We start from the raw sequence: 27,821 nt of genomic DNA, 5'->3' as shown, positions 1-27,821 counted from the left end.
AGGGTCAATGATTTTGTCTATGTGCTCAATGAGCTTATTAGTTGAATAAAGTACATCCAAAAATGTTTTCAGATCCCTGCTAGTGAGTGCAGACAGTCCATCTCCTGGACAGGTGTGAGGAATCAAGACACTGATTAAACAGGATGATCACAGCAGGTGCTCCTAAGATGGTGGACAAGTGTGTGGCGCAACAAAGTGTATTTTTTATTCTGTGCCTTCAAGCCACAGATGCCCCAAGTTTGGGTGGATTGCGCAATTGGCCTGATGACAGCAGCAACGACCACTAGAGTTGTTGCCATAGTGATAGATGCTCATTTCAATTCTGCGTCTATTATCTGTGCAGATGAATATCTTGCCCAATCATGTGAAACAATTCTGAGTTTCCTTTAATATATGTGGACAATTGACTGATCATCTCCATATATAACCTATAAAAAGTTATTGTGCTCATATGTTCAGTGTAGCATGTAAAGACCAATAACAAATCCATCTCATTTCATTCAAAATAGTTTATTGCTTTCATGCAAGAGTGCCAGAAAAGTCGTGAAACATTACAGAAGATGCAAAATTATTATTTTTTCTCTGTACAAATATATGTGTTCATAAATATAAGCTCAAAAAGAGAGGAACAAAGAGAGAGAGAGAGAGGGTGTAGCCAATCACTCCTCGAACCCAACCCAGGTTTGGACATGTGGACATGCATCACCGTTTATAGTGCATCAAGAAGTATTATTATTACACGGGGCGCACACAGACTGACACACACTCACGGGACACTTAAAGCTTCGTCGTGCAAAAAGACGTACAAATGACGTTTATAAAGTTGTTTTTCACCATTAGGAAATGTATTGTTCTCAGCTGTTGGTTAAGCTAAAATTCTTAAACAGGTCTTTCCGCCCATGCCATCCGTTTGTTTACAACGAGCCAGCCATGGGGGACTCAACGGTGTGTTTGCAGCACTTTGTGGGTCGTGTGGATGTGAGAAGCCGAGTAAACAGACGTTCCCCCATTGGTTTCGTCTCACACTACAGGTCACTACTAATGGTAACGATGCATAGTGCTGTTCATGTATCAAACTGCCGGAGAAATACTGGCCCAAATATCCTGCTGTGGTCTCGCCTGTCTTGTATTACAAAGGTTTGCGTGTTTTTTTTTGCTGATTCTCATGTAGGTAAACATTTTTTATTGAAAGCGACACATCTGGCGAACTACATTAAAACCCTTTAACTGAGCCATGACAGTGCTCTGGAGGAGATCAACATAAAGCCCCTTTTAAAGAGAAGCAAAAAGCCGCCCTTAAGGCTTAAGCTCACATGTATGAAGCTTTATTTTGTTCCCTGTGAAATCAAGCATATCAAGCTATACATGGAAATATACTATTTTACATCAATATTTCAATAAAAGCAGTTTGGCACTTCAAAATGACCAGGTTATTTTAAGCCAGCTTGCATGTCCCCAAAACAACCTCTAGAGGTCGGGTTTGTACATGTATGGAAATAATATAGTTTTTGTCAAGTTAAACCTGCCACTAAAAGACAAATACAAAAGTTGGTATTCAGCTAGGAAATAACACTGCTTGCTATGTCATCTACAAGCGTGGAGGGGAAATAATCATGAGAATCTCATTCATTTTGCGATTATGAAGTGACATCAGTGTACTCAGGAGGGGAGGCGCTCGTGTTGTCTTCAGCCCTTTATTAGTGGCCCCGGTTCCTCACTGATTAACGCTGACCGACACTGCTCTCAGGACCAACCTCCATGCCTGCCTTAATGACCCTGACAGATAAACGGAGGGAGCAGAACAGTCTGCCAAACACACACACACACACACACACACACACACACACACACACACACACACACACACACACACACACACACACACACACACACACACACACACACACACACACACACACACACACTACCCACACTGGTAGGAGTTATAACCCCCTGTATAAATCCTGTATTTAATGTATCATTGCCTCATTTTAATAGACTTCAGCTTATAGGCTGTACAATAATATGGAATTTATACTGGCCAAGTGTATTTAAAACCAAATCACAATACTGAGGACAAGGCCTCCCTTTCCAAACGTGGCATTATTAGCTGGCAAACCCCCCAATAGAAGATCATTAACCTAAATCCTTGACAGTGGAGTGTGAACTACACTCCACTGGCCTTTGGGTATATAAACAAGAGCCAGATTCAAATAAAACAAGTTTACCTCTCAGTGAACTCAGTAAAAGATCATTATTTAGGGGAAATGGTTTCTCACTTTCAATTTACTAATCCACACAGGAACAACATATTCATATATTTGGTTAAAATGCTTATTTCACGTCTGTAAGTGGTATCACTTAATATAAACACACAGGGCCAATAATGGTTGGGAGTGCTACCTGGGTGACACATCCTTATTTAAGGTTGTAGTCCAAATGTACACTTTATCACAGTCAGAGTGACTACTGGCAGTTACAAAACTTCAGACCGCCTCAGTTCATCATAGCAGTAGTAAACTTCATACATAACGCAAAATGTGTCGTTTTCCTCCTCTGGCGAGAATGTCAATTGATATAAAGCTGGTAACCTCTGTGAATAAAATAAGTATCCACACAGAATCCACGGAAACAAATCGAAGCCTAGCATAGTCGTGAAGGCTACACAGAGTCGGTCGTAAAGACAAAAATAAGGACAAATAAAGGCTATAGAGTGAGGACTTAGCTGACTGGGGGGGGTGGGGGACGCAAGATCCAAGCGAACACCGAAAGCTTCCAAGCATAAGCCAAACAAAAGGTCAAGACATGCAAACCCATAGCGAACGGAGCACAAGAATAAGGTTAAAGAATAAAAACTAAACATCAGGACACTTGATTCCCTTGGATTGACTGGCACCGCTTCCTGCTGAATAAATAGTACTTTACATTCCGATATACACAGCCCTGCCCCAGAATACACGGAGGGCGGAGGAAGTGATAACCTCACACGTTGGTTGCTCCCACAGTTCCTTAAAAAACAAGAACCCAACGAAAAAAGACGCAAATGGCCAGATATTGTGCCCCCAATCCTTTTGGACCGTTAAGAAAAAATAAAGAACGAAAAAACCCAACAGAAAACAGGACGACAACGAACGGTCCCAAAAACGCCTTCAAAACATTCTCTCAGTTCTTCCTTGGCCCTCGACATGATCATCATCATCATCATCATTATCATTATTTCTTCTGCTTCTTGAAGATCTTGAAGGTGTGTTTCTTGCGGCTGGCGACGGAATCTGTGTCTTCCCCCGTGGAGCAGCTGTCCTCCTCCAGGGGGCTCTTCTTGTTCGACAGCTGGGGGATGCGGCTGCCGCCCCTGGCCGCCGCCTGCTCGCCGGTGGGTGACGGGGTGTCGGGCTCCGTGGAGTTGGGGCTGAAGGAGCGCGACGACTCGGACACCGACATGCTGTGGATCTCGCCCAGGCTGGCCGACTTCTCCATGCCGTACAGCCTCTTCATCAGGATGGGGCTCCCGGAGGCCGGGGCGTCGGGGTGCCCGCCGACGCTGCTCAGTGCCTCGTAGACGACGCGGTTGCCGCCGTTGGGCGTGTGGGCGTGCAGGGCGGACAGGTCCTCGGCGTGGGGCGCCAGGCCGTGCATGAGGAGGGAGGTGGGCTTCACCAGGTGGGCCTTGGAGCCGTAGATGGCCAGGCGGTCGCCCACTTGGGACAGGGACAGGGAGGAGTCCGAGTCAGAGCGGTTTAGATCCCTGGGGAGGAAGGGAAAAGAGACGTTTGGTCAACGACGTGTTTGGAAATAGACATTAGCAAAGTAGATTAAGTGGTGGTCAACCCCATGCCAAGCCCACGCTACGTCTACCCCGAGGCCGCTGGGTCTCCTGCCAAGCTATTAACGCCCTGGGGACAGCCGCTACACGGACACTCCACACTTGCTGTTAGACTGGCAGGCGGTTGGGGAGGCACTTTTAAATGGAGTCAGTGGACTTGAATAATAATAACAACGATGAGTGATGGGGAACGACAGAATGAACACGGGGGCAGGTAGGCTGCAAAGCTAGGGGGACACAAGATAAAGCCTGTAGCAGATAGCCTGGAGAGAAGAACACCAGTGAAGAACAGACCCCCATATGATCAGAACCACTGAGACAGAGCGAAGACATCACCAGCGTGAAGCAACAAACAGAATGAAAGAGGAAGAGGGGGGGGGGGGGAGGGGGGGGAGCAGCACCCACGCACATGCGACGGACGCGGTGATGCGTGTGCAGAGGGATACCCGGAGCCACCGTGAGAGCCGTCCTGCGAGGGGAAGTCTGGGATGGCGTCCAGTGGCCTGAAAGAGGCATGAGACAGATGGGAGGGGTGTGAGGGGGGCCCCCCCACAGAGCTGGGCAGGCAGGAGGAGGAGAAGGAGAGGGGGGAGAAGGGCGGAGGGCTGTAGGCGGAGGAGGAGCAGACGATGGTGGGATGAGACACGGCCGAGGACAGTGGCGGCAGGGCCAGCGCCTCGAACTGGCCGAAGGACTGGCTGCGGGACTGCCAGAAGGTGGCCCTGGGCCCCCGGGAGGCGTGGTGGGGGGCCTCGGCCTGCTGGGGGGACTCTACCAACCTCTGGGAGCCCATGGCCAGGTGGGGGTCCATGTGGCGCTGGCGGAGGGCCATCATGCTGGGAGCTGTGGGGAAACAACGACAACAACAAGGGGTTACACACCGCTTGGGGACACACACAAACGAGAGGAGGATCACCGCGGGTGGGGACGAGGAAAAGCAGGCGGCGGTTTGAGTCGGCTGGAGAGCGCTGACAAAGATAATGTCCAATCAAATGAATTGTTTCTTTTTTAAGAATGATTGTATGTTTTATATTATTAATTATGTTTATTTGAGATCTTTCCAAGACCCCCAAAGCGCTTTACATAATGTGCGTGTGGGATATGAGAACTGTGTTTGTGCTTCATTTGACTGAAATCCCGACACCTGCGTTTCACCCATTATTCCTACAATGAACATTGTAGGGTAATCAAAAAGATGGAACTCTGAATTAAACAAAAGATGAACCCTAATTATATTGGGTTCCACTTAATGTACTCAACAAAAAATAACTCATTGTGGGATTACAACATCGAAAAAGAATAGTGTTATTACAGAATGAACACCAAGGAAACCAAGGACATGAAAGTAGAGTGAACTGAAGAGCCTGGGAGGGGACTGTAGCGAAAGGGTAATCAGACACTTCCATCAGCAAACACTGCTCCTTCTATTGCCGCTTGCCAATTGGTTCAAAACCTACCCCTCATTCCAGCCAATCAGGAAGCAGAGCTCGGGCCACCTTTTGTTCAGACCAGAGCGAGCGTTGCCCCGTGACGTTCGTTTAGTATCTGGTTACTCTTTGTTTTTGGTTGGTTTTGAAAAGAAGGAAGGAAAAAACAATCTGGCAAGCAGGTAGCCAAGGTGGGGGTGGTGGTGAGGCGGGGGGGGGGGGGGGGTTCAGATCAGATGAACGCCTTATAGTGAGCAGGGTGGGGTCCAGTTCAACAATATTTTTTAGGTGGTGGTGGTGGTGGTCTCAAGCTGAGAGAAAGGGACATGTGTGTCAGAAGAGCAGCGGGGCAGAGATTTGTGGCGATGCCTGGAAATTTGCAGCCCAGAATCTTTTCACAGGAGCTGGCAGCCTGAACCACGGGGCCGTAGGTTGCCAGCCCTGTGCTCCAGCAGCAGCAGTGTGGTTGTCTGCAGCGATGCCCACGACGGCAGGTGGAGCCCAGGGGCCTGAGAGGCAGTGTTGGCGGAGGAGGAGGAGGAGAGGCGGGGTGGAGAGAGGGGGGGGGGGGGTAAGCGTCATCGAGGTGGGGTTCTTTAAAAGACGTGATGGTACTCACTACTGCGGTTCGGGGGAGGGGGGGGATCAGAGCCGTGCTGTGGTAAGACAAGTCCTCCTGAACCGGGGTCAAGTTCTGCCTTTGAAACCGACCGAATGATGCACTGCCCGGCAACGCTCCCGTCACCACCGTGTGTGTCGTATGGTTACTATCAACTATCAGGATTTTAGTAGAAGTTTAGTAATAAGTAATTAAGCTTTCCGTAGGAACTCATTATGGGCTGATTAGGTGAGATCAGTGTGTGTGTTCTGCATTTTGGTTCATATACTATAGCACTGGAATGTATTATGGGGATGTAGTCAATATGGAGTGTACTTTTTGCCGGTAGCAATTGCTCAGACACAAACACTTCAAACACGCGCGCACAATAAGATCTCATTTAAAGCATGTATATTTCAGAATTTCATTTTCAAAACCATAAGACAGTATCATCGCGGGCACAGGACTTTGCATCGCATCGACTGAAAAGCCACACAGGGTTTCCTTTATCCCGAACGTAACAACAAGTAAACACTGCACTGGAGATGTGTAAAAAAATTGTGACACAATTTCGAGTAATTACAGTTCACACACACACACACTGACAAATATAACCCCCCGCCACCCCCCCCCCCCCACACAGAGCAGCCCCTTAGCGACTGGGAAGGGGGAGGAGTCACAGCACATGGTGGACCACAACAAAAACACAAAAACCCCGGGTGAGAATTCTCAAGACGGCAGGTTTTTGGATTTCCCCTGGAGGTGCTTGGTGTTTTTGGGGAGTCTCCGGCTGAGCCCCAGAGACTCGCTGGAGGAACCCTTACATTGCAGGGTCCCGGGGGGCAGGATGTCCTCGTCCATGTCGTCCATGTCCTCCGACATGAGGAAGTGCTGGGGCGTGGCCCGGCCGCCCTGGAAGCTGGCGTCCAGGTTGAGCGCCGAGGCCAGCGTGGGCAGGCCCGGGTTGCTGACAATGGTGAACCCGGTGAGGATCTCTATCTGCTGCCAGCGGTGGAGCCTCTCCCGGAGGGCGGCCGTTACCTCACCCAGCGCCTGCCTGCGACCAGGGGGGAGGGGGAGAGGAGGAGGAGGAGAGAGGATGGGGTCATCAGCCTTGGTAAGTGGGTCATGTGTGAGTGGAGGAGGGCTGCGGTGACAGAACACAACCACAAAGGAAGTGTGGATCGCTACAAAAGTTGCTGCAGGAACAGAAACCGGTGGTGGAATTTGGCAGCCATGTGAGCACCGGCATTTCATTGACAGTTTGAGAGTTTGACTAAACTGTAAACTTTGAACGGAATAAACAACGTACTATTTCAATGCACATTGAAAAAGTTTTAATGTACATTGAAACAGCCTTGTGGAAACCAGGGCATGGCACAAACACTAACTACTATGCTGAATTCATCAATTCATCAACTCATACGTCATGTGTTTTATTGTTTGTGTCCACTACCAGGGTTTCTCTGTCGTATAAACATAAAAGATTGATATTTAACTGTTGCAGCCTCCTATAAAACAAAACCAACCCCACAAGCACCAACTTCCGTTGTATGCCAAGAGTACCATTAGCAATGAATTTGTCAAACGGAGACACTTCCGGTACTGTATGTTTGCCCTGAACTCTGGTAGGGTAAGAGGAAGAGCAAATGAATGTTCACAACAACACAATGTAACAGGTGCGCAATCAGTACAAATAAATGTGGCAGCGGCTCACAAGCATTTACAATATTCACCACTACAACATTTTCTCATTCCATCTTCTTAAGTTGAAGTATTTAAACAGTTGAAGTGTCAGGTGGAGGCTTACTTTGCTGACAGGATCTTGTGGTCCACGTCATCCAGAGAGGAGCTGTGAGCCACATGGAACGTCCCAAACAGAGTGTTCCTCTTCTTCTTGATCTTCTCAGCCTACAGACGGCGACATTCACGTGTAAAAATGTAGCACAGCTAAAATCTCTCTCTCTCTCTCTCTCTCTCTCTCGCTCTCTCTTTCTCTTACTCCTTCTTTGGCGAGCAGCAGCTGTTTCTCTGCGTTCTGCTTCTTGATGTTGTAGTACTGCACCTCCACCTCATGGGTGAGCTGCAGCCACTTCTGCAGGGACTCAGGGGGCGACCAGCTCATCCTGGACTCCAGCTCCTTCTCCGCCTTCTTCAGAGCCATGCGGACCTATGCACACACACCCCAGGGAAAATTCAGCCTTTAGTTCATTCGCAGCCACTTAGATCCAAAATGGCTTCCAGTGGGTCTTTTTGGATGCGTGCCATCAGGAAGAAGGTCGGGGGTCTGAGTGAGCCATCTGCTCGCGGTGCCTACCGTGGCTGCAGACAAGGGGGATCAAACCCACTACCTTCTGCCTATGAAGTCACAACACCCGGACCACCACTCCACCCGTACAATTATTAGTCAACTCTCAACATGCCCGTTGAGGGACTTCACAGTGTGTTAACGTTGTTGACAGTCCGTTTGATTGGATGCTAACCATCTGTTGATACGCTTTGTTTTCCCAGGTGTTTGTGGTACTCTGACCAGCAACCAGCCTGAGGACTTGCCTCGATGTGAATGACGTACAAAACTCCAAACTCTCCCCAGTGACATGAGGAGGGAACGTGTTGAAGAATGGCCATTTAAATCTCAATGCTGCAGTGAAACGCTCAGGTAAACCAGTACCGCAGGTTATACCGTCACTACGTTTCTCTGGTTAGCTCTCCTGCAGTGAAAATGAAAGCTGCATTGCTCATTTTCACCTTAATGACATTCTCAAATTAGTTTTCAAATCAGGTGCAGTGCAAATATTGCACAATTGAATGCCTGCAGCACACACAATCACGCCCAACTGCACTCAAAACTACAGTTGAGAGCCAAAAATATTCATAACATATATAGCTGCTGCTATAAAGTAAACCTCACCAGGGGGTGGAAAATGTAAAATAAAATCTGATAAAAAAAACACCAATCATTAAAACCAACAGCTACATCTTATGATTCAATGATGCCTGCGGTACTCCTAGACCGTAGTGTATTTGAATGTAACCAGAACGATTAGCAAAACATCTATCAGAAACAAGGTCGATCTTTAATTAGGCATGGCTTCTTATTGTAGGACAGATGCCTCAATAAGGGCACTGCTAGCACCATCAGTACAACAGTGCAAACAAATACACGAGTATGAGCTGATATGTCATCGGAGGACAATGCACACCCCAAACTAGGCAGTTCCCATTGAGACCACATTAAAATTCCTCCATTTCCTCTAAATACTGTTGAATTGGTCATTCATGTGCACACTCTAGCTGAACCGTTTCACCAGGGTGGAATTCAGCCACATTCCTCTCACACTAACAAGCAGAGAGCATAGTGCGTTGGTTACTGTTAGGTTGTGTCGGACAGATAGATCACAATATACTGTATATGTGTCCAACATTGCTATAAACTCGAGCCGACCCGCCAGTTTCCAGAGGCCTTTCAAGAAGGCGTGACGGGTGAATGACTTTTGCCTGACTTTTCCCCTTTAAGGATGCATGTCTTAAAAATAGTATCACAGTCGATGTGGTGAAAAACCCTCAAACCATCCTTAAAAAGGGGAAAAGTCACTCACTATTTTCTAATACAACAGAACTGCCATGAATAGCTACACCTACTACATTATAAAACAGCTGAGCGTGACGGTTCCCTTTAACTGTGACAACCAGCCGGAAGCTACGCTGCAGGTGAACATGTTGGGTTCATTGTGGTAGTCCGTTAACACTGAGCTCCATGCAACGCATGTTGCCAGGCTGCCAATGTGGGCAGCACCCTCACTTCCTTTCCCTGCCAGTTCCCTAATAGACGAAGAGTCGAGTGGGTGTGTTATGCAATGTCCCAACTGAGAAAAACCTAAACATGCTGTACGAATGACCCAGGCCAGAGAGACATATGCCGTACAGCCCAGCAGAGAGATACAGAGCACACCTGCTTCAAGACGAGACGGTTAGCCACGAGGTCTCTTCACTAGATGACACTTCCTCCCCACAATCGACAAACACGTGATGTCGATTTCCGTTTTAATCAGGCACACGTCTATTCCTGTGACTATCTCCCGCCATCATGATAAGGAACCAGGGGGTTAAAGCACAACGCCGGCGACGACCCGACGCGGTACCTGGTCCAGCTCCTCCTCTGCGTACTTCTGGCGGCTCAGCTCGTTCTCGGTGCCCTCCCGCAGCCCCTTGAGCCGTTGTGCCTCCTGCTTGGCCGAGTTGATCTCGTCCCTCAGCTTCTGCTCCAGGTTCACCTTCTCCACCTCCACTGTGCGGTGCTCCTCCTGTGCAATCTGCAGCCTGGGGGGGGAGACAAACACAGAGAGCAGTCAGTAACTCCCAGTCTTGTACAAAATCTTTCTGTCGCTCTCTGATATATATATATATATATATATCACATCTCAATATATAATATATATCAACAATCTCTCTGCACTGGTTCTACTTGTCCAAGTGCAAAAATTTTTTCATGAATTGCCACAATTAATACTTTGTTAAAGCTAACTAAGCTAGCCATAATGCCTTGTGAACTGATAACTTTGCATAAAGTGAACTTGAAAACACAAACACTATAGAAACCCGTTCAGAGTGAACCTGCTCTATGACCAGCTGGGACATGCAAGCCAAGAGTCGTGCATTGAGTGCATTGCCGGAAACAATAGCTAACATGTAGAAGGCAAAGAGCACTAGCCAGCTTCCAGGGAGCGTGCTGAATACAGGCCTGAACCACTCAGTATCTGGTTAACCTGACTCCTGAACCACGCAGTATCAGGTAACCTGAGTCCAGTATCTGTGGTACTATAGTAACATATCTAAACCAGGCAGTACCTGGTGGTCCTGTAGTAACATATCTAAACCAGGCAGTACCTGGTGGTCCTGTAGTAACATATCTAAACCAGGCAGTACCTGGTGGTCCTGTAGTAACATATCTAAACCAGGCAGTACCTGGTGGTCCTGTAGTAACATATCTAAACCAGGCAGTACCTGTGGTACTATAGTAACATATCTAAACCAGGCAGTATCTGGGGTACTATAGTAACATATCTAAACCAGGCAGTATCTGGGGTACTATAGTAACATATCTAAACCAGGCAGTACCTGTGGTACTATAGTAACATATTTAAACCAGGCAGTATCTGGGGTACTATAGTAACATATCTAAACCAGGCAGTATCTGGGGTACTATAGTAACATATCTATAAACCAGGCAGTATCTGGGGTACTATAGTAACATATCTATAAACCAGGCAGTATCTGGGGTACTATCGTAACATATTTAAACCAGGCAGTATCTGGGGTACTATAGTAACATATTTAAACCAGGCAGTATCTGACGGCCTGTACCAAGATATCTAGTGGTAGTCGGGGCCATCTTTCTACCAAGGTCAACGAGATAACCCAAGGACACCAACATACATAACAGATTCAAGAACTTCCTAACCACCGGAAAAAGTTACGTAACATATATCAATGTCTACAGATCTTGGTGAAAACCACTAGTATGTGCAAATTAAAGTAAATGTTTTCAGAAGCAGCGCTCAGCAAAATAGAGACAAAGTAGACCAGTGTTGTATCTTAGTCACCGGGGAGCAGGGCTCTCGTTATGCTGACAACAGGACTATAGTGAGCAGGGCAGTGCACACAGGCCTGCTGTAAGATGATCCAAGCGGCTTGCTATGGAAAATGTGGCATGAGGACAGTCCAGCAAATGCTCTCAACTCCGACCTCTGCCATTCTCCAGCTAAAGACTTGAAAAGCTCTCAAAGGGCTACAACGGCGAGCTTGGCGAAAAGGACAGGGGCCGCAAACGCTGAATGGCAGGTTTCACATTACTCAATGTCCTTCTGCACAGTATATAAATTATGACCCATGGCATCACTGGCTGTCATTCATCTACTGCGTTTCCTGAACACATGACAAAGCCAATACATGTCAAGAAGCACATGTATGCAATGGACAGTTAAGACGGTGCATGCCCGTCTCACTCTCTCTGACCGTCTCAATCTCCCCTGCTGACTCACTCTCTCTCTCTCTCTCTCTCTCTCTCCCTCTCTGACAATCTCACTCTATTCTGATTTATCTCCCTCTGCAGCAGTCTCATTTTCTCTGCAGCCGTCTCACTCTCTCTGCAGCGGTCTCACTCTTCCCGGCAGTTTTACTCGCTCTGGACGGCTCACTCTCTCCGGACGTCTCACACTCTCTGGCTGCAGGTCATAGCTGCAGGGTGAATTAGCACCGGAAGGTGACATGCTGGGTTGGTCACGCCAACACTCAGGGGTGTTGGAAAGAAAAGGCACCAAAGGGAACTACAGTTTCCTTCAGGGCCTCCTCCTCCTCCTCCTCCCACACCGAGGCTGGGCCACCCGATACGGACACACAATCGACTTGAGGGCCCGGAAAGAGAACAGCTGGCGGCATAGATCAGGAAGAAAGACCCGGCCACAGACATAGAGGACAAGCCCTGTCTCAAACACATTGTAAACAGATCAACAGGACGGAGCACCGTGTACGTGTACACACACACACACACACACACACACACACACACACACACACACAAGAGAGAAATGCCAGCTACTGTTTCAATGGTATACATAATGTTGTGGTGTGTGGTGTCATTTACAACATCTAAGAGGACCAACACAAACTTCAAGCATCAAAGTCCGGCCTTGTATTCTTAAATGTGCGGAACTGATAGGTCCCCAAAAAATGTGGCCCATTGATAGTACACTGGATGCGTTACAATTAATCCACCATTTCAAAATATGATGATTCATGTATAATTAGTCAAAGAATGGGCAGCTAAAGGTCATGTGACACACCACAATGACCATCTGCAGGTCGGATACAGTGCAGTGCATGTCCTGGTTAGGGCACATCAAGAGCCATTCAGAAGCACATCAGGAGGGGGTTGTGACAGACCATTGCTGCACAAAGCCGGCCTTTCAATGCAATACCAATGAAAGGAAGGATCATTGGATGATGATTGGATGAGTGTTGTTCATCAGCAAGAATACAAATGTCCGGAACAACATCTGATGTTGTTGTTAAAACTAAAATGAACAGCACAAAATCAGGTTGAAACTGAAAATGACCCAGTGCCAAAGGATCCATTAGAATAAATAAAAAACATTAATCATGAATTAAAAAGATATTGTGGCAACAGAATACACCCAAGTTTTGACGAATGACAGCATATGTGTGTGTTTGTGTGTGTGTGTGTTTGTTAATGTGAGTGAGTGAGTGAGTGAGTGAGTGAGTGTGTGTGTCAAAACGTGGGGCGATGATACTGATAACCACTACTAACCACTGTACACTATTGCACTAAATGAATGTCGAATTTGACACTTGTGACACCGTGTTGTTTTGCATTTTGATCTATGCTTTTAAAACGAAAACTCTGGCTGTTTCAATGTGTGTTGGAGAAGAAAGTGGCTGAAATAAAAGGTTTTTGTGTGTGTGTGTGTATATTGGTGTGAGTGGGAGGCCCAGAAAACATACTTTTGTGTTTCTCTTCCTAACAGTGTTTGAAGTTCCACATTCATACCTAGTGTAGGACCAATGATTTGCATGACGGTGGTCAAGTATCCAGCGTGCCTCACCAGGACAGTGAATGCATTCATCTGGTTCAGTATACGTGTCCCCACAGGAACAGAATCCTGGATGGTGCCGATAAACTACAAACCAACATAAATTGTCGTGTTCAAAGCGCTGGGGGAATGGCTTCGTCAGGCTGGTTTGTTTGGGCTGTGCGTTTAATGAGGGGAGTCAGGGTTCGGGGACGTGCTGCAAAAGTTTGTCTTTGGGCCGAGTGCCCGGCCCACACTGCGGCGATCCAAGCCCGACGCAGTGCTTTGGTCCAAACAGACATTTGTCTGCCAATTTCATTTAGTTTGAAGTATATGGGTGATGCTAGCACTGTGCTCCAGCATCTGAGCTACAGCACTAATATGATAGCACTAATACTGATACACATAGACCCCAACCAAAGCCTTGTTTTCAGGTTTCAAGGTGCCTTTAAACTGAATTGGTTAAATTGCTCTAGAGAAGAACTATAATAATAACTGCCTCCAGATAAAACTATCCACTTTCTCCAGTATGCCAGTTTCTCAATACACTGTTGTCAGATGAGATCTGCTGGTTCATTTGGGCCCCTAGACAAGACAAAATTAAATAATCACCACCACCCATCACCAGGTTGGGTGTATGGAAACGCCATCTCAATAGGATCCAGAAAACCTGGTTTGTTTTCATGAAGAAATGACATAAGCTTGTCTGCCATTAGTCTAGTATTACATAACTGTAGCCTGCACGGCATAAATAATTGCGATAATGCAGCTGGCAGGATTATACTCCATTAGATGCAAGCAGCACACAGCGGACACACAGGGTTCAGGTCAACAGTGAGAAAGTGAGGCTGTTCTGTGGTCAGCTTCAGTGGTCTCTGCGCCACGCTGAACACGGTGTTTGCACGTACAAGAAACAGGAGCAGCCCGTCCGAATGAGTTAGCATGTTGTGTGAACAAACCACAGGAGCTCCTTACTTCTGCTGCAGGTCATGGAGGCTCTGCTCAGCCCTCTGCAGGCCCTCCAGGTCCGTCATCATCTTCTTCATGTGGTCCTTGGAGTAGCGGTTCTGGATGAAGGCAAACCAGCAGCCGCCCATGCCGATCACTATGGAAACCACCAGCATGAAGTCCTTCAGGTGGTTGTGTCTGTTCACTGGGATGGGGGGGGGGGGGGGGGGGGGGGGGGGGGAGGGTGTATTAGTTTGGTATGACACCGTAGAACGCACCTTCTTCCTTATGGATTCTAATTTAAAAACACTCGTGGCATCGCTAGAAATGTGGACGTAAATTAGTCAGCGGAGTGTGGACATAACTTAAGTCACAGAAGCTACGCAAAGCAAGAAGGTCACTGACGGGTTTGGGGCTCCACCAGATTCCAGCTCAGCGGAGCGTCTATTTTAGGGGCCGGTAGCTGCTAATGATCAACAGCCCGTTAATGACCAGTGGACAGGAAGTGAGTGGGACATGGGGAGGGAAGGTGAGGAATACAAGCCCGACTTTGCCGTCCCATGTGTCCTCTGAGCAGCTGTGGAATGAGCGGCCAGTGTCCCTGTCATAACCTCACCATGAAAGGATTCATGGTTGCTCAATTCCTCACGCTCTCAGCCAAGCAGGCAGCAGCCAAACCTGTTTATTATTACCACAGCCTCAGACACTATTCAACACAAAAACAAAAAAAACAAAAAACCGCACTCCATTCACTGAGACTGAGATCACATTTAAACAAAAGGGATGTTGCTATGTCAAAATGATCACACCTCCATCACAGTGTGAATGTGTTAGGCATGCATGCCACACAACAGGGTTCTCGACATATACGGTGGGCATTTAAAGTGGTTGCGGTGAAGAATAGGCGGCCCATAGTAATAGTATAGACGAAACCTTGATGCTTCAAATGGTCCGGAGACACCATTCACTCAGAAAGAATAAATGTTATGACCCATCTCAATTCAAGCTTTTAGCACAAGAGTGCAGCCAAACATCTTCATTTGAGGCTTGGCACTGACCTTGACTTCATACTTCTCTCAAGTATATTAAAGTATATGAAAGGTCTCTCAAAAGGAAGAGTCACTGACCAACCATTGGCGGTTCATTTGAAGGCCTTTAGACTTTAAAACCAAACATTATGTCTCCATGAGTGTACTGGAATGTCAGTAGCTAGGTGGTCCGGGGGCCAGTATTTACATCAGTATTCATTTTGATAGTATTTACATCAGCAACAAACATGGTATGTGGTTTGCTCTAAATCAGAGTACAAATTGGTGAAAGCAGAAATAAACTGAAGGGCAGGAGTGAGCCATGCTCTGAATATGGTGGGTTTGATTCAGTGTTTCCTTTAAACCTTGTAGAGGTACACGGTGGGGAGATAACCGCACAGATTCATGACAGTAGGAGTACTTCAAAGACACTATAAACATTCCAACACAATCTAGAGGAGAAAGACACTCTCCCTTTCATGTGAAAATGCCTGGTGTATCTTTAGTAAGTGCGTTTTGAGAGCTACATTTCTAGCTGGCCCTCTACCATTATTATTATTTATTCCAGTTGCAATGCACATACTTTGTTACCTCACAAATACAATGCATGGCTGCCTCTTGGGAATGCCCTGTAGACAGCCTGAACTGACGTTTAATTAACCATTACAGGTGCAATGACAAGACTAATACAATGCGTTTGTGTTCCTCTGTGTGTGGTGAACAGCTAGTTGTGAAAGAAAACCAAATCAAAGAGACCCAGCTTGGCATCACTATTAACCATTACACAAGTGTCCACTTCTGGGGCACATTAGCATAAATCCATTGTGATAAGTGTCTTAACATGCTGTTGCTATGCCCAGTCAGCCCTTTGGACAGCTTAAGAGCAGCTCCCTGCATGTGAAGGGCTGTCAAAGCCAGACTTGCCTCTTAAATGGCTGCTCTGGCCAGCACTCTTAAACAAAGGACCCATGTCATAACCAGGCCACTACACACTTCTGTGGTTGAGACGCCGATCTTCTGAATGACTAACGCTAATAAGGCGTGATTCATCCTTACACCCTTGTAGACATGGAGGATAAAAAAGCAGATCCTGCTACATTTACATAATCTTTTCCCAAACAAACCGCGCCCAATGCCCTATTTTGTCGCAGTATTTGGAAAACCAAATCGACCCATGATGTCTGAATCACTAAACCAGTTTTGCCCCAACATGCCTGGTAGAGCTGCTGAGCACTGGTGCTCCCAGGGAGAGGAGCAGTGGAGCGACGTGCTCAGGAGGGGAGAAACCTGACCGCTCACATTCTATCGCGCCAGTGAGGAGACAAGGCGCAGAGAGGTGTGTCCAGAATAGAAATCAACCCCGCCACTCCACTTCCTGGAGACTAGAGAGCGAGCCTCTGAGCTAGCGCCTGAGCTACAGGTGAGAAGTGCACAACTGTTTTTTTTTTTTTTTACCACATACCATTTGTTGTTTGGTTGCAGTGCAGGTCGTATTTCAACCAATTTCCCAGTACAGAATTATTACTCTTTTACCACATAAGATTTGTTTATGGTTACAGTGTGGATCGTATTTCAACCATTATCCCCGCAAACATCTCTACTGAGAGCCACCACTGTATTCTCAGAGTCCATTGTTTTGCTTTCAATTCATTAGTCCATAATAATGGACTGACCAATTCCTACTGTGTTTAACTTCAAAAGGAAACTACCCGTTGAATGGATTCCAGCGGGTGTGACCTTTTCCCCATATGCTCGTACACACTGGAGATAGATCAGAAGGCATGTGGACTATGTTTTGTACTGTATGAGAAAAGCACACAGGTCTTGGTTTCACTGGCACAACGGCTGTTTTGAAACAATTATACAAATTGGAGGAAACCATTTAGTTAGGTTCATGTTTTTTTGGATGGCCATTTTCCAGACAGTCAGTGTCAGAGAGCCAGTTAAAACTGACTTCAAAATGCTTGTTGCAAATATAGCATATTTACACACGATGATACAGGAAATAAGAAGTGCTGTATTATGCCAATGTGTGCTTTTCATTTGAACACATAATGACAATGATTGCTCGATTAGCCTGTTTAATCTTTTGGTTTGTTTGCAGTATTGTAACATGCAATGTTACAATTCTGTTTACAGTACACATTCAATTAGTAGAGGGATGTGTATGTATGTATGTACACATGCATGTTTTGCAAAGTGGTTTGAGCCCACGGCCACAACCACAGTCGTTCAGGTTTGTCTCTTTATGTTTGTTACATATATTTTTGAGTGTCATGACATGATTGAGTGAATCAACAGTAGGAACAAATGTCCTCAGGTAGGACAGTATCAAAATAAAACTGAATCTAAATAGACCCCATCTATTCTAACATAACTACTGCGCCGGGCTACAAATTACTTATTTGAAATGCCTTTAGAATTAGCGTACATTAAGAGCCGACAACATCAGCTTTCGCTCTTGCCCGTCTGTACAACTAATATGGTTTGCGCCAGTTTTGGCAGAGCAACTGTTCAACAAAGAGCTTCTTTGTGCAGCTCAGTACAAAAGGGAGGGTCATATTTGGCTTTGGTCTTTCATTTAACAGTAAGCCATCCATCAGCCAAAGACCTTAGAAGCCTGCCTACAAGTTGCTCTGAGTTAACCATATTCCACCCTGCCCTCACAATGCATTACAGTAACAGCAAAAGACCATCGTCTAATCCTCCCATCCTATATCCATAGGATGTAGTCAAGTATATTTTAAGTAGTTTGGACTGTTATCGAAATATTTATACGTTTTCAACCCTGAGAGGGCCAGGATTAGGGTGTGTGTGTGTGTGTGTGTGTGTGTGTGTGTGTGTGTGTGTGTGTGTGTGTGTGTGTGTGTGTGTGTGTGTGTGCGCTAAACTCACTGAGGGGGGCTCCAAAGAGGACAGTATCGAGCGATTTCAGCTGCAGCTTCTGCACGTGGCTGCGGTCCAGCATCTTCAGAACAGCCAGGGTCAGAGTGGCATTCTTCACCGCTAATCTGGGAAAGCAATAAAAGAAGGTGACATTTTGAACACTTTGACACTTTAAAAACGCAGGCCCCTTTTCACCATGAGGATTTTCTTATCTCAATTGACCACACGTTTCACAATTATATTTAAGTACCAAATTTATTTTTGGCTTGTTGTCATATTTTTAGGTCTCAATAACATTAGCTTATATTCAAAGAACAAGTTGTATTAATTATTGTAACACATGACATCTGCAACCCAGTAGACCCACACCATGACCTGAATGACCAATGTCATATCTCATGTTCCTGGAGCCGGCTGAGGCAGTGGAAAGGGGCTTAAAGTGAAGCCAGGCCTGCGCTGCCCTGGGGCAACAGCTCTGCCCACCGCACCACAGTGCACCGCTCCAGGCACTGCTTCCATTCAGACAGCTAAATGGAACCGGTGACCTCAACACTTCCTGTACTAGATACCATCCAGTTCATGTGGTTGTAAACGCCTTACAACTCATACACCTCATGATAAAAACATATGTAGTACCAAGCAAGTATGGGTCAAGATTATGCTGAAAAACACGTATTTATTCTTCTATAACCGTACATATATTTGTAGCAAAAGCAATTCAAAGTATTGTTTTTTCTTAAAATGTGAAGCTATTCTAAATCTACTGCTGAAACTCATCAGCAGAATTGCTGTCTGCAATGAGAGAGTTGTTGAATGAATGACCAATGTCATATCTCATGTTCCTGGAGCCAGCTTCGTAGTTCATAAAACTAAGAAGCCCAGCATTCCATTCAGAAGGAAAGGAATGCTGGGCAACGTAGTTTTATGAACGCCCTGCACAGACGGGCAATATTAACCTATGAGACTATTCCATCGGTAGCACGTTGAATTAAAAAGCAGTGGAGTTTGCAGATTTTATTGACAAATTGAGCAATGCCATTATACACACATTATATACAAACAACACCTGTATTACGAGACTTACCTTGGCATGACGCTGCCATTAAATTGCATCTTGCGAAATACTTCCACATACTGCGGCAGTTCCACGCATGTGATCAACCATTCCACCACCTCATCCAAAGTCCAGTTGTACACTGCAAGACATCAACATACATCATGGCTTTAGAAAAAGGGGGTTGGGGACAGTTCAACACAATGCTATGGAAATGGTACTTCACCACATCGCACACATCATCACACACAAAGCAATCTGTGAACCGACACCATCGTTTAAAAGCATACTCAACTGTTTCCAAAATAAGAACGTCAGCTACATAAGCCGTGGTAGCAGCCTAACATAACAGATTACCACCGAATGCCATAAATATAAATCACTATGCGGAGTAGTCGGCAGCACACAGGCTGTGGTGGAACAACAACAGCGTTTGCTCTCCTGGTTTCATACACTGCGAGCTGGACGAGCCGGCCAGCCAGTGGCCTTGATCAGGAAATCCCTCCCAGTCCTGACAAGCTGCTGCAATGCAGAGCAACACGGCCTTCACAACTACAGCGGGGGTCTGGCAGGGGAACTGGAGGGAAAACCAGTGCTGGCATTGGGGGGGGGGGGGAACACCGCGGAGTAGACTCAGACTCCACTCTGGCAGAGTACTGTCGATAAGCAGCAAGCGAAACAGGAGGGTTGTGTGTCGTGATGTCTAGGAGTGTGTGCATTGTGTTGACAGGTTCAATGAAGCCCTGCCCGAGCCACGAGACCGCTGCTGATAGGATGCACACAGATAGTTTTCCTGCTTCATCCTGCGTGTTTTTTAGCTGTTGTTAGCTGATAACCCACTTTGCTGTTGTACGAGTGGGATGATTATATAAAAGCGGTCTACAAAACATGGACAACATCAGCCTTTCGAAAAACACTGCAGAACTTTAGGGTGGGTGTTCTCCGAAGCCCGCGGCATTGAGATGGTTAGCATCTGAGAAGTATTTAAAAGCACAATAGAAAAACAATGATGGCTTTAAAACATCAAACACATGGGCTGGGCATGAGCACATCAAAGTGAAAGGCAGCACTGTAGAAATCAGGGAGACATTGAGGCACCAGTGACGCGGTGGTACGGTACCTTCTGAGCCCTTCCACGTCTTCCACAGGTCCTCCACGCTGATGAACTGGTCGTCCCCGTGGAAGGTGTTGTGCTTGGCCTTTGGGTCATGGTAGTTCAGGTCCTCCCGCAGGAACTGTGAGGTGGGTTGGGGAGAGGGGTGGGGTGGACAGGAGGAGTTTTTTTAGCAGAGGACCGGGTGTGCACGCTTTGGCGCCGAACGTGACGCCATCCCTTTCGATCCCCAGCCCAAGGCTATCCGCATCCCTCGAATAGCATGGCTGTGTTGCCATGACAACACTGTCTCCTATCCATGTCCTGGAGACAGCTGGTTTGCGGCGATCAGTCAAAAAGGGATGAATAAAGATGACTGAAATGATTGTAAACCTAGACATACGTCTCTCACACACACACACACACACACACACACACACACACACACACACACACACACACACACACACACACACACACACACACACACACACACACACACACACACACACACACACACACACACACTTTTAAATAGAATGCACTTGCAGAATAACATTGGCTGCGGGATACGTTAAATACACAATAATGGGACAATAATGTTTGAGCTTCTTGTGAATCATGCACAAATAGAAGTCTAAGTGGTCTATGTGGACATGCCAGTCAGAAAACGAGGGTCATAAAACAGTATAAATATCTTAACCGTCTAGGACTGTTGCTTACCCATGTATAATGAGTAATTATTCTGTCTGAATTGCGTCACAGCCGTGGTGAAGTGACTCAAGGCTGCTGACAACAAGGGTCTTACCCTGGTCTCAGATTGATTGACTAGGTTGACTCAAGTAGTATGGGCATTATTCACCTTGCTGCCATCTTGTTTCTAAATAGTGTGGAGTGGACAAACTGATAGTGGAAGGATTTGAAATGTATTCCCCATAGTGTTGTAATATTTTGTATAACCCCTGTCCTACCCCATAGTATTACAATACTATGGGGTAGGACAGGGGTTATAAAAAGTGTACCCATCAAATGTTTGTATTTGACTAGATTATTAACGTTAATACACTTCTTATTGAATAATTTAAGCCTAATGGACTTCTTAAGTTAATGATAGATAGGTTAGATAGACGAGATACACCAATTAGCCTCATGAGAGTGGTTAGAACCCCCGACACATAATTTAACCTGGCTACTCCAATGGCAACAGGGAACTAGACACAAATACCAACCTCCATTATTCAACAGGCAGAGACCATTGTCTTGAAGAGCTACTTGGCATTGTGGGCCTTCCATATCAGGGATCACAGCCACACAGCAACATGTGTGTGAGTAACACTGCACTTAAGGGTTATCTAGAAGTCAAGTGGGTCATTGAATGTGCACAGAGGGCAGAGATTGGAGAGCAAAGGGCCTTCTTCCTCTGTCTTCCAAAGGGTCTAGAAGGAACCCAAACTGGCAGAGTCTCTCAGCTGCTACTGGGAGTAACACAACAGAGCTGGACTCCATTTGAAAGGGACCGCAGCAAACCACCTGCAAAGGTCTATATGTCTGCACAATTTGATGTATAGCACATGCTGTAAAAGTAACAACTTTTTTTGTTAAAGATAAAGGTTGTGAAGTTAAATCAAGTTCATTTTGTTTTAGAAGTTTGGGTCACACTAAACTGTATGATGTATTAGATGCCACTGAAAATAGTGTTGACATACTGGAATTGTTTCATAAGAAAATGAAGGGACTTGTATGATAGAAACACTAGCTGCTTTCACATATGACCTCCGTCTTTTCTCCGCATTTGTGGAGCAGGAGGTTCAACCGTGAGGGTCATTCACACTTATTCACACTTGATGCCCGATATGCGGAGATCGGTGTCAGTAGAATCTCCGGCTGCTTAAGGGGGGCGGGCTTGCAAGGGGCGGCATATGACGTAGGGTCACAAGAGGCGGGATCAGAATTGTTTTGGTTTGACCGCAGACAGCTCGCAGGCAGAACGGGCAGAACTCATCGCAATCATGTTAAATGTTGCTGCAGCGATGCATATATTCTGTTGCATCCACAACATCCGCATCGATCGATGAAAGATTGGAGCATGAGTTACAGACAAATAGAAGAAACGACAAACAAGAAAGGCATTGCGAACGACTGCGTTACCGGAGGAAGAGGGCGTCTTTTTTGGCTTCATTTCACATCTAACAAACACTGGGACAAATGTAGTTGATTTCTGTGTTTAACTGAGAAAACAGGGAGTGGAAGGACGGGACCCTATAATGTTCAGCTAACTGTTGTCAATAATAATTGTTACGAGAGTAGTGCATGTGTGTGTGCGAGAAAGGCAGTGTGTGTGTGTGGACGAGTGGATGAGCGAGGAGAGCGAGTGGTAGCGTGTGTCAGTTTAGTGAGGTAATGAACGAGTCCGGTCATGTCTGTGCAAACGTGTAGGCCCTACTGTAAAGTTAGTGAAACTAAGAATAAAGTACACAGCCTGTCAATAATCAGTGGCCGCTTCATTCCGACCATATTCAAACCTATAAGCAGACCCACTGCCGTTACTCCTGAGAGAATCGACGGAGCGGAACGTCGCTTCTGTGCTCCTCGACTATGGTCTGGGAGCCGACAGCAGGAAAGGTGTAACATAATAATAAAAATATTTTTCAAACCATTCAGCGAACAAAAGGCAATACGCTGATTATCGATTAGGGTGCGGGTGCCACTCAATGACATGCAAACGTAGACCAAAGCGTCATCAACGCGCCCACTCAACTGGTGTGAAATGCCGACATCCTACTGCTCATTCACATATAAGGTAATTAGCATTTCCTCCGGAGAACATACTACCTCGGGGTAGTATTTTTTCAGGAGGTCCAACGTCAGGATATGTCATTCACATATACGGCACCTCCGTAGAATAGACGGAGAACAGACGGATGCACGTCCATATGTGAAAGCAGCTACTATGAGGTTAGCAACAGACTGGCCTAGTTCAGTCGACAGAGGCTACTAAACAATGCTAAAGGAAGTTAATTGTTGACTACCAAAGGAATAACTCAATCAGGAAAGCACCGAAGCAAGTGTAGGATAATGGCCCACTTCCTATGGGTCCTTCACAGGGCTATACATTACAAACCTTGTTCATCGTGCTTAGCGATGGCCTCAGGTGACCAACGATTGCAGTTACAACTATGAGTTTCTACATTTTTATTATGTGGTGTAAACGCTGCTGCTCTAACCCGAACACATGATGAAGAGCCTTGCTAGCCACTCACCCCGTCCGTCTCCAGCACATCCACGTTCCCGTTTGCGTCATCGTCCATCTGCTTGTGGATGCTTCGGATGGCTTCGAAGCTCAGGGCGGCATTCTCTTCCTGGCAAATTAGCAAATCGATGCGGCAGAGTTCTGTTGGAAGATACAAAATAATAAGACTTTTTTTTTTGTAACACACACATACAGCTGAAGACAGATGGGTCCTTAAAGATTTGGTGATGTCCCGCCATGTCCTTAAAGATTGGTTAGTTAGCTATTCTCTACCAATTCTGGAATAATGATTTTTTTTTTTTTTTTAATGTTTAAGTGTTAAAGTTAAGATCCCCACTAGAAAATGCACTAGTTTGGTGACTATTAGGCTTGAGGGGGGAATAGGCTATTTCACAATGGAATGTTTCTGGGTTAAAGCAATTACTTGACAGACACTAATTGGACACAGCAGCTGAAATAGAGTGCACAAATCAATCAGTTTAAGACTCATTGCCGCTGAAGTAAGATCAGGTTCAATTTAGATCCATGTTTTCAGAAGAGGAAAGTACACATTAGTACACATTGGTGTGTGTATTCTAACCAGGAAGGTACTTGAATCATGGTGTAGTTTTACAACATTTGATATTTCAACATTATATGTTCTTCCAAGCAGCATTAAAGATTGAACACGATAGATTCATATCACATTAAAACCTGCATAGCCAGGTGTAAGAGGCCGTCAGAAAGATGTGAGACATTTAGGCTTTAGGAACCACACCTTTGTCATCAGATTACTCACTTGCATTCGACTACTGCTTTACATTGTATGAAATATGTGAGGTTCTAAATGGCAAACCTTTCACCCTTTTTAAAAACTGAAACAAAGTACATAATGGGGTTTCCCCGGCTGTTGCCAATTCTGAACTGATGAACCGATTTCTTTGTGAAAAAAGAGGGCGTAGGGGAACAGGAAGATTGATTTGGCGGGGTGCACAATTATCTAGTCTGTTTGTTTGGATAAAGCATTCCTTCACAGATGGCATGTTGTTGTTATGGAGATGACAAGGTTGTCTAATTTAGATTGAAATGTGACAAAATGTAAGTATGACCATTTCAAGTCATTTCAAAATGTCAGGCCACTACAGCACAGTGTTCTCCTACATGTTTTGGAGACCCAAAGTTTCTGCATGCGTGGAAATTCCTGTTCACCTCTAGCTCATAATGTCAACTGCTGCGACAATAAAGAAGGGACTAGTTTCAGGAAGTCAGCCCTCGATTTCGCTTCCCCTATCAGAGGCCTATCACAGGGCTGGCATTATCACGGTTATGAAACCAACCAGCAGGGCCAGTCAGACAGCAGTGTGTTCTCCCATTTCTCCTCAGGGTATTGATGTGGGAAAATAGGTTCATGCCTTTCAGGACCCAAGGAAATTTAAGTGCATGTTTCAGGTTCCCCCAAACAGTTGTGGGCGGAGATGTACAGCCTGCCACAAGTCTGTCAAAGGGGCTGCAGTGTAATGAGTGAGCTGGTTTTCATGATGTGATGGTAGATGACTTTGCTGCTTGAATTTGGACAAAGTCACAGAGTCCTTCCTTCTCTAAATCAAACCATTTCGATTTTCTGATGACATCTAAATATTTGTAAAAAAACGAACTTCACATGCTTATCTGAAGATATCACGCAGCCAAGATAATATAATATTACGCAATGGTCATGTCTGCGGACCATGTTAATAACAAATGACTCCTTGGGTCGGGAGGGATTCTCAAAGAAGTTAAAATGCTCCGCTGCACTGCAGCAAGCAGTTAGGCCACTACTACAAAGCTCTTCAATACCAGCTTTATCTTCTTAATTAGAGGAGAGATATGTGCCTTCTGTTAAACCGATGCAGCAAAAAGACCCAGATATGAAGCAGTAACGAAAATCTGTTCAAATACATTGTTTTTTATGAATGCCTCTGTATTTAAATTACATGGGATTGGAGGATTAGAGAATAATAGTAAACCAAACCTTCACTGGCTGCCCACTCAACTTAGGCATGAGATCTCCATTGACACTGCTATTCTGTTAGATATTTGCATCTATTGAAATATTGTGCTATTCTTTGTCTCTTGCCAGGGGTCGGATGCAGTGTGTCAAATACAGTGCCGCCTTTCACTACTTATGCATTCCCCGATTTAAAAACCAAGTCAATTAATTGTGCTACGGTACTTTGGTGAATAACTGGATAGTTATTTTCTAACACACAAACAGTACATTTGATACAGTACAAAATATATACTGTATCAAATGCACCAATCTGGTACCTGTTAAGTAAGAATGTCATCATTTGCTTTCCAAAGATTTTCTGTCTACCTCCACATAGTTGGAGAACCATACATGTTACGGCTGGCCGAGGGGAACCAGCCAGGACCATGGAAGTTGTCCCCACCCTACTCAAATTCCCTCAAATAAAGCCATCCAAACAAGGTTTGCAGCAAATACATATAGACTTCACTTTGAGGGACGGTCAACACTGTAGTATTTTATTATGCACAATAGCATCCTGGAATAAGCACAGTGCATGGAGATGAAAAAAGTCACCCTAGCACAAATGCACTTCCTGAATACAAATCATGGCAACTGGTCCAACTGAACAGTTAGAATGCTAATTGTTAGTAGCTAATTGTAACAACTCCAATTGACTCACTGTTCATTACAATCCAAACCATTGAACTAAACTAGCTAGCTGTGCTCGCTTGACTCTGCGCCACCATCTCTTAAAGGACAAGGCTTAACAGAGAATGTCTGCATGACTATTCTCAGTGTGGCTACATTTAGAGCCTCGACAATGTAATAGAAGTAATGCAATCTCTATAGTCTGTCGCCTAGTGGTTGCCCCCGAGAAACAAATGCTACACGACACAAATTACTCAATAGTTGAATCATTATTGGTGCTTACCCCCTCCATTGTCAGCATGGTGATTGTCCGATGAAGCTCCACTGCTCTTTTCGGTCAAACAGTCCCCAAAGACACACAAGCATATAATCCATAGGGTCACCAGTTTGCTGAACTCCATAACTGATGTTTGCTGGAAAAAGAAGAACAAGTCATTGAATGGCAGTCACTGAACGTCTGACATAGTTCCTACAATGCAAAGATACAAAGGCTGATGCCACATTGCCACTGGCCAGACATAAACCCATGCAGAACACATCACGTCGATATGTCCTTCCTGCTTCTCTCAACCTTGCAGTTCCGCAACGTTTCCCAGCTGCATAATATCATTAAGGGTTATATAAAGACCAAACAAACCAACACTGTTGTTTTCCTTCTGCATTTTAAATCGACCCCGTATCACAGTCAATAGTGATACGGTATGACATTACATGAAGGCATACTTTCTCTCACACACACACACACACACACACACACACACACACACACACACACACACACACACACACACACAGTGACAGCTGCCTAAACAACACTGCCATGTCTTGCCAGACGCCGACGTCTACCATGCTAACCCGTTGTTAGCCAACGTTACACACACGCCGACAGCCAACCATATCGTTTTCTTCTCCTACTATATTAAAGATGCGATACCATGACATCCACAGAGCACCGCTCCCACTTACGGCAATGTTTCCCTGTTTAAACGGGTTAGCTTGTGGCTGGCCAGTGGCCACATTTCCTCTAACAGATGCTAGCCAGCCAGAGACACCGTTCGCTAACCTGAGTAACGCAAAGGGAGGTAAGTTGGAGGGGGCTAACGTTTCCTCTCCGGGCTGCTGTCCTCCGCCGGGATAGCCGGCGTCTCTAGCACTGGTCCTTCATCGAAATGTGTGCTCTGCAATGATATAAATGATATTACCTGTCATACACCCGCGCCAAGTGATCCGTGAGCTCAGCTCCGTGTTAACATTGCTGCGGATGATGATGTACTGTGGTCTGGAGTGACAGCGTAACGGACTCCACCTCCTACTGCTGCTCTGCTCTGCTCTCCACCTCCTCCTCCTCCTCCTCCTTCTCCCCCCCTCCACCACCGAGCGGCAACCGGGCGGGCGAGAAATCCGCAGAATGCAGAGCGGTCGTATTAAAGAGAGGGAGCGTAACGGTGAAACCCGCCCTCCTGTCTCTGAGAACGTGTTCAAAATGG

The 27,821-nt window shown here is 45.8% G+C and overlaps 1 protein-coding gene across 3 annotated transcripts; it reads right to left on the bottom strand.

The window, feature by feature from the left end:
* Nucleotides 1-489: 489 nt before the first annotated feature.
* Nucleotides 490-27,663, bottom strand: stim1a (stromal interaction molecule 1a). 3 transcript variants are annotated; one of them, XM_084467057.1, is made up of 13 exons: nucleotides 27,537-27,663; nucleotides 26,618-26,747; nucleotides 23,707-23,837; nucleotides 20,474-20,588; nucleotides 19,384-19,495; nucleotides 18,309-18,424; nucleotides 14,413-14,590; nucleotides 9,991-10,168; nucleotides 7,851-8,018; nucleotides 7,659-7,759; nucleotides 6,673-6,905; nucleotides 4,270-4,666; nucleotides 490-3,745 (listed from the first exon to the last, which is right to left on the bottom strand). In XM_084467057.1, the coding sequence occupies exons 2-13, from the start codon at nucleotides 26,733-26,735 to the stop codon at nucleotides 3,214-3,216; spliced, it is 2,379 nt and encodes a 792-aa protein (XP_084323183.1). In that variant the 5' UTR covers nucleotides 26,736-26,747; nucleotides 27,537-27,663; the 3' UTR covers nucleotides 490-3,213. The 3 variants fall into 3 exon arrangements, with proteins under 3 accessions (XP_084323183.1, XP_084323181.1, XP_084323182.1); XM_084467055.1 differs by having other exon boundaries at nucleotides 4,603-4,666; XM_084467056.1 differs by having other exon boundaries at nucleotides 3,578-3,745; nucleotides 4,233-4,666.
* Nucleotides 27,664-27,821: the final 158 nt, after the last annotated feature.

The sequence above is a fragment of the Micromesistius poutassou genome (genome assembly GCF_964030765.1).
Source record: "Micromesistius poutassou genome assembly, chromosome: 4".
Lineage (NCBI taxonomy): Eukaryota > Metazoa > Chordata > Actinopteri > Gadiformes > Gadidae > Micromesistius > Micromesistius poutassou.
This window is presented reverse-complemented; position numbering and strand designations above follow the sequence as displayed.

Bases quoted from the DNA above. Each gene is read 5' to 3' on its own strand.
- stim1a (XM_084467057.1), bottom strand. From the start codon at position 26,735: ATGGAGTTCAGCAAACTGGTGACCCTATGGATTATATGCTTGTGTGTC. The intron at 14,591-18,308 runs GTGAGTTTAGCG...CCCCCATCCCAG, and splicing joins CCTCTTTGGAGCCCCCCTCA to TGAACAGACACAACCACCTG. The intron at 8,019-9,990 runs GTACCGCGTCGG...GTGTGTGCATAG, and splicing joins CAGAGGAGGAGCTGGACCAG to GTCCGCATGGCTCTGAAGAA.